This window comes from Pholis gunnellus (genome assembly GCF_910591455.1).
Source record: "Pholis gunnellus genome assembly, chromosome: 3".
Taxonomy (NCBI): domain Eukaryota; kingdom Metazoa; phylum Chordata; class Actinopteri; order Perciformes; family Pholidae; genus Pholis; species Pholis gunnellus.
This window is the reverse complement of record NC_136529.1, coordinates 9,028,817-9,035,833: the sequence shown is the minus strand read 5'-3', so window position 1 is coordinate 9,035,833 and position 7,017 is coordinate 9,028,817. Positions and strand designations below refer to the sequence as shown.

The window sequence follows — 7,017 nt, the reverse complement described above, 5'->3', positions numbered from 1 at the left end:
TCAAGACGTTTGAGAAGCCTTACAGTCAGACTGAACTACAGGGACCTTTTTTGAGGAAAAGTCTCCCTCTTCAGGGCAGAGAGCAGAACTGCAACAACAGAAATCTACATCAATTCTGTATGTTTGAGAGTCAGAAGGAAGAAAAGTAACACAGCCGACTGTAAATATTAAGATTTTGTATTGTTTTATTGTTCAAATAAAACAAACAGCACAATAATCCGAGTAAAAAAGTTACATTAATATAAATAAATAAATACATTTAATTTACATTCACATTTAAATCATACAAAGCGATAGAAAAACACGAAGTTTGACAATCATTTGAATGTTCATCAATCTGGGACTGATGCTGCCACCTGGTTGCCGTTATCAAGCTTCAGTTGGGTGAATTAGTTTTAAAAAAAGCAAAACTACACTGACAGAAACGTAAAAGTCACACCTGAGCAAAAACAAACGTACAAAAACAGGATTCAAGCTCTGCTGACAGAGAGCATCTTGAAGCCTCTGATAGTGGAGTTGATGCCTGAGAGTGACAGGCTGGCCTGCAGCATCTTCGTTCCCACCTTGTTGGGGATGAAGGTGATGCGCTGCTTCACGCTCTTGCCTGGATGCAGAGGGAGCATCCTGCAGGAAGAGACAGAGACGATATAAATGAGTTCACACAGTGTTGACGTTTGCGGGTGGCTGACACTGGCTCCGAGTTTGCTGCGCTATGACTAGAACTGTGTGACTGTCTAAACGGAGCACGCCTTAGTGACTATATAGGTCACACACACCCAAGCAGCCTAAAATAAACCTTCAGTGCCTGTAAGTAATTATCAACCCCGATGTCAACATAGCAGAGGAACAGTTTGTTTTGTCCTCGCCACACCTGGCCAAAAATAAACATAAGTGGAACAGTACAAGTGTAACAAGTCCACATTCCGTCAACAAAGACATACTGTACTGTCAGGTCAAAGTGGCACTCCTATATTTGAGCATTCCTTGTTTTGCAGCCTTTCATGAAGTGCACAAATCTCTGAAGCCGTTCAACAATCAACATGTACAATAGAAATAAGGCAAGAAGTCATTCGTTCTTACTTGAAGTGGACCTTGCCCTGAATCAGCCCGGCTCCAGCCACAGTCATTACTCCTTTCACCGGGTGAGAAAATGTGTTGGTGAAGGTCACTATGGCGGTCTGTTCTTTGTTAGGCACAATCGAGTCTTCATCTGCAATCTGAAGGACAAAGGACGTTAGCGAACCCTGATAATTGCCTTAAATTACCCTTCAAATAAATCTGACATATCACTCCACACCACAGGAATGAAGCTTGAACAGCAGGTAATGCTGTACCTGCAATAATACTTTCTTTTCATTGCTGTTTATCTGTATAGCAGGTGTGTTTCAGGCAGTTTAAAGAGCTCTACAGTTAATTTCTTTGTAGAATTTGTGCAACGACAATACATGCTGTATGTTTCCTGCAACTCTTACGCTGCTGCACCATCACATCAGAGAAGTAAATATTCTTAGATGCCTTTGTAATAATTTCATACAATATCCCTTTGTTTGGCAACCAACACATATTTGGTATCTAAAAGTGAAGATTTTCGCTAAATGAATTAAAGTTATGCATTTGAACAATTTGAAATACAATACCTCTATGGTGAGCTGTGGGCTGGCGATATTGAACTCCTCTGAGGCCAGGACTCGCTCATGACTGGCCAAGTCCTCCAGGACTACTGCGAGGTTGATCAGGTCGTCACCCAACACATCCTCGTAGTGTGCTGGGAGGATCTGCTGGTGAATAACCTTGACTGGAAAGACGGAGGCAGAAAGAGACAGAAATTGAAACCCCAATCTCTCAGAAGTGAAAGTTTGAGTCTGTAGATGAGTGAAAAAAGGGAATTTACCGTCCATGGGTGCCAGTTGTACGACACCGTGGCTTTCCCAGAAGGTGTCTGATGGGCTGTGGTTGTATTCTTTAGCCTGGGCGTTCAGATGCACTTTCATCCTCTTGGCCACCGTCTCCTTGTTGATGATTTTCACCGCAAAGTGGACAGGCTCCCCGGCAACAGGAGCTTTATCCAGGATCAGGACCACGAGCACGCCCCTGGATGAGCCTGTGAAATGAACATGAAGAAAGCCAGTGCATGAGATGACATGTGTTTGAACAGATGACGAGTCCGATTATCGCATTCAAAATTCAAAATTACCTCTGCTCGAGTCCTCTGACACTGTGGAACTTCTCGATGAAAGTGATGAAGTCGGGCCTATATAGTGAAGGTTGAAAGAAAAATGTAAGTGTTCATGCCTTAGAGCAAACATTAAGCCGCTTGATGAACGGATTTCTGGTTTTGGCTCATACTTTTGATGTATTTGTAGTCTCCTGTGATGATCTGGGGTCTGGGGAAGCCAACAGCTTTGGTGCAGATGAGGGATCCCACTTTCTCCGTGTCTGTGTATTGGCTGACCACCCGACCCTCGCTCACTACGATTGAGTGGACGTCGGCGTTCACCTCGGCGTAGACAAAGGGAATGTCAAAAAACAGGTCGATACGCTGATCCTTGATTGCTTTGACTGGGGCTGGGCCACAGCAGAACACTCCTGCGATAAAAGAAGAAGGAAAGGAAAGTTATGGTAACGTTTGTTCAAGAGAACAAATTCAAACATGACACGATCGTGATACATTTCTCACACACCTCCGCTCCTCTCCTGGGGGGTCGGGTCAAGAATCTGCCAGCCATCCATTCCTGATCCCAGATCCGGGCGGGTCATCCAGCACTCCACCCACACATGGAAGTTCCTGTAAAGAAGAGACAAAATAACACATCACAAAACATGAATAGGCTTGCTTCTCAAAACTAAATAAATGTCATTAAATTGTGTGAAAAAAAGTGCTTTAATAAGCCAGGCTCATTTTCACAAAAAAAACTGTTGATCATATTTGGCATGTTAACAAATTCAAACGGTAAATCACCACTGACCATATGCTGTCTTTGCTGAGGTTCAGCTTCTGCCCTGTTTCACTGTAGTACTCCTCAATCACCAGGTTCTCATTGGTGTCGTGAGCGGAGTTGAAGTTTGTGACGACGCGGCAAGGAATGCCAAGGACTCTCATGACTGAAAGACGTAATTAAAAAAAAACAGACGCAGGCGTTGAACACTCTGATCAACAAATTGGAACATTGCGTAATGGAAAAAATGATCATGAAATCATGATGACGTGTGGTTCTCATGATATAATCACCTGTGCACATGACGGCTGCAAACACCCAGCACTGTCCATACTTGACTGGACTGTAACCGGACCCGGCCCACTGGGTCAAGATGTCCCCACTCCCAGTCCACAGGGAGGGATTAACTCCATCTTTGTAGTCCCCTTTCCATTTCCCTTGCAGCACCCCGCGGTCGTCTTCACTGTTGATCTGAACATTAAAAAGAGATGATAAATGCAATTTTCCATCTTTGCACGACAGTTCCCAAAGATTATAGAGCAAACCGGGACACCTCACATCTTCCCACATGATTCTGATCATTAGTGGCAGTTTAATAACCACTTTTATTACCTGTGTAACTGCAATAATCACAGTGTGCCATTTTGTTTTTAAACCTTGGCACGAGATGTGCATTTATATGCAAAACACAGTGTTCCAGTGTTCAAGTCCCAACATGCTTTTAATAAGCAGAAGGACGCTCATGTTGTCACACAAAGTAAATGAAAACATTGGTGAAACAGAACACTGCTGGCTGGTGATTCATTCATATTGTGAAGTTTACGTATTCATGTTGTGTTTATACTCTATAGAATCTGTTTGCACTCACCATGGCAGACACGACCCGGCTGATGTAGATGGGGTTGTTTCTGTTCAGGTAGTCCTGTCTTCTGCTCTTTTGGTGCTGAGGGCTGACTTGGAGCAGATTCAGGCACGACTCCAGAACACCGGGCTCAAACTACACAGGTAGAGAGGAAGAAATAAGAGAATTAAATCAACATTTAGTGACAATTTAGAGCATATTCTAATAAATGAATCGACAAATATATGCTTTGTGTTTAATCCAACTCAAGGACCAAAAGAATATCCTGCAAGTGGACACAAGCAATACGTTATAATGAAACGTCCTTCGCGGCAAACTCTGATTTGTGATATTGGGGCTACATAAATGAAATTGACGTCACTTGAAATGCAATCGACTACAACAGCACCACAACAAATACTACACTTATTACTGAATGGAAATCAACAGACGAAGGCTCTGTTCGAAATCGCATCGTAACGTACTATCCATAGTATGATGTCAAATTGAGTATGTAGTGCAATTCAACTGCATAGTATTTGGATGTTCTGTACGTGAGAAATATCTGGATGTTCACTATATTAACAAGAACTTCTGACAAATTAGTTTACTGGACATATTCAACCGCTCCAAAATGCATTGTGTCTCTGCAGACTGTGCAGTGCCGGACTGTGATGTTAAGGTACAGTTAAGAGGAAAAACTGCAGGGACTCACATATATGATGTACTGTAAAAACAAATATTTAAAATTCTTAAATATAAAATACTTAATTTGCCTTAAAATAATACTGGAGAATGTCAAATTGAGTGGATGAGATATATGTATGTATATATATATATATATTCTTTTTTTATTCTTCTCTATTTGTTATTAATGTTTGAGATATGTGTATGCAATGTCAGGATTGCTACTTAATTTTGTTGTACTTTGTGCAAAAGTTCTGATTAACAAATAGTTTTTTTTTTATATACCTGATCGAAGGACCATGGTCTTGACACAACATTCATAGGTGCCCCTATAAACAGCAGCCCAGAGTCGTTCTGGATGTACTCTTCTCTCTGGTCCTCAAAGGGAATATACACAGCATCCTCTGCAAGAAACAAACACAAAAAGACATTTAGCACATCCTTGTGCATTGACATTTTAAAATACATTGCTCTTTACCCCACAAATAATTTATTTGTCTCCGTTTTGTAAACATCTTGAACTCATTCACCCACACAAACCATATCTATTGCTACATTTCTGCTTTGGTTTGCTGCAAAATCACTTGACTGAACTTCATAAAAAGCTTCTGACCGCTTCACTGGGTTGACTCACCGCGACACCAGGGATTGCAGAGCAGGATAAATTTGCTGAACGCGTAGGTCTTCTTTTTGCCCGGAGTGAACACATACAGCTGAAATCTGTAGTAGCCCACCGAGGCGGAGGCAGGAGAGGAGATGAATATGGAGAGGTTCTGGAGGTCCCGGCCCTCTGGGTCAAAATAGGCTTTCCAGTGGGAGGAAGAAACCTTCTTGGTGAAAGTGACTGGCAATACCACATACAGGCGGCCTGAGGAGAGAAGAGAGACAATTTAGCAAAGTGATTTTAATGTTGTGGTTAAGCCTTGGTTGCAAACAATAGCCGTTCATGGCCAGAAATCTAAATCCAGACTACCTAGCGTAACTTTGATCCTCAGAGCGTCGGTCTTGGGGTTGAAGAATCGGCCCTCCAGCTGCACACGGATTCTGAGAGGGGCTCCTCTTCGCACCACCAGGCTCTTGGAGCTGCTGAAGCCCTCTGTCCTGTGTCTCTCCATGTTTTCAGATTTTTCCAAGTTGACATTTTTTATTTTCAAGTCTGCAAAATGAAGAACAAGAAGTTAAGATACCGATAAAGAAAAATGCGTTTACCTGTTAGAAGCCACTAGACACAGAGCGATAGGAAGAACAAAAAGCGAGGAAGGCTACAGTTAAGTGATAATAAACGACAAATAAAGAGAAATAAATTGCTTGCATTTGTGAAGACAAATCTCACCTTCCATTTGTCTGTGTCTCTTTTTCTTCAATGCAATGATATTGATCCCTGCTTTCACCCTCTGCTGCTATATAAACCTTTGCCCCACCCTCTGAAAGGGTGGGGCAAAGCACATCGCACGTGCTTGCGTCAAATAAAACTGGTTTTCCTCAATTGTTACTAAGGCCGTCAAGTCATGTGTATCACAAAACATGCCACAAAATGGTACACCACTCCTTGCTTGAGTTGCAGGTGGACAGTTTAACGCGTAAAGTAATTACCTGAGCACTCAAAGTCACCCAGTTGAACAGAACAAAGAGGGACTACGATGGTTTGCTGGGCGTGACCACTCGCAAGACGCTGCAACGTTTTGTCATAAAGACATGAGACCTGTAGCAGGAGAAGTAATACTATTTCATTGAGCACGAGTGAAAAAGCAAACTAGTTATCTCTTCATACAATTCACAAACTCTTAGTTTCTTCTTTTTTTCAGAGCATGTGATAACATGTTATTGTGGGTTAGTTTGGCATCATGCTACATGTCTCTTCCCTTTAGATTCCAACAGAAGCCGCTGCAAAACAGTCTGAAAAGCAAAAGGTGATTCAGGATTTTGTACTCGGGGTCAGAGACCTTCCAGGAATCCCAGACCAGATAAATCAATAAAGAGCGCCTTTTTTGTCTTCTGCTTTTAACGTTACATTCTCACTTTTCCCTGTGTGTTTGGCTTTGTTTACATGGCTTCAATTATTTAGAATTTCTCGATTTGAGTTGTTAATCTGCGACAGCCCCTCTGCTGCGTCTGTGCTCGCTGTCTCCGGGGCAGCAGACCTGATTGAGGAGTAATCAGTGGCACCTGTGCCCAGTGTGCCCCATGCATGAAAAGCCTGAGCAGCAGAAGAAGACGTGTGAAGGCAGATCTACTCTCACTCTATACCTTTGTTGTGGCATCTGGTTTCGTTTCACAGCGCAACGCCCATGCAGCACATTTTCAAGCACCCACTCCCAAAAATACTGATTATGAAGATTCCTCTCATCCATTTGTTTGACTCATATTTCAGTTAATGAATCACTTAATTTGTTAAGCGTACCCGTGTGTCTGGCGTTTTTGTCACAGTTTTAGAGCCGGGCTGTGACAAATCACACCGTCAAAAGCTCACAACTAAAACTAGATTTGATAGAACAGCGATTGTTTTGATCCAATTCCGAACTCCCTCAAAGTCTCCAAGGCAAAAGTCATACA

The 7,017-nt window shown here is 42.4% G+C and overlaps 1 protein-coding gene across 1 annotated transcript; it reads right to left on the bottom strand.

Moving 5' to 3' along the window:
* Positions 1–189: 189 nt before the first annotated feature.
* tgm5l (transglutaminase 5, like) lies at positions 190–5,828 on the bottom strand. The gene is made up of 14 exons (XM_079157014.1): positions 5,798–5,828; positions 5,438–5,620; positions 5,099–5,332; positions 4,750–4,868; positions 3,805–3,933; positions 3,230–3,407; positions 2,967–3,102; positions 2,682–2,785; positions 2,347–2,586; positions 2,195–2,251; positions 1,892–2,101; positions 1,638–1,795; positions 1,081–1,217; positions 190–624 (listed from the first exon to the last, which is right to left on the bottom strand). The coding sequence occupies exons 1-14, from the start codon at positions 5,802–5,804 to the stop codon at positions 471–473; spliced, it is 2,046 nt and encodes a 681-aa protein (XP_079013140.1). The 5' UTR covers positions 5,805–5,828; the 3' UTR covers positions 190–470.
* Positions 5,829–7,017: the final 1,189 nt, after the last annotated feature.

What these genes read in the sequence shown, in the direction of transcription:
- tgm5l (XM_079157014.1), bottom strand. An exon ending in AGACTACAAATACATCAAAA is followed by an intron (nt 2,252 to 2,346) that starts GTATGAGCCAAA and finishes TTCACTATATAG; the next exon opens with GCCCGACTTCATCACTTTCA. An exon ending in CAGGGCAAGGTCCACTTCAA is followed by an intron (nt 625 to 1,080) that starts GTAAGAACGAAT and finishes CTCTTCCTGCAG; the next exon opens with GATGCTCCCTCTGCATCCAG.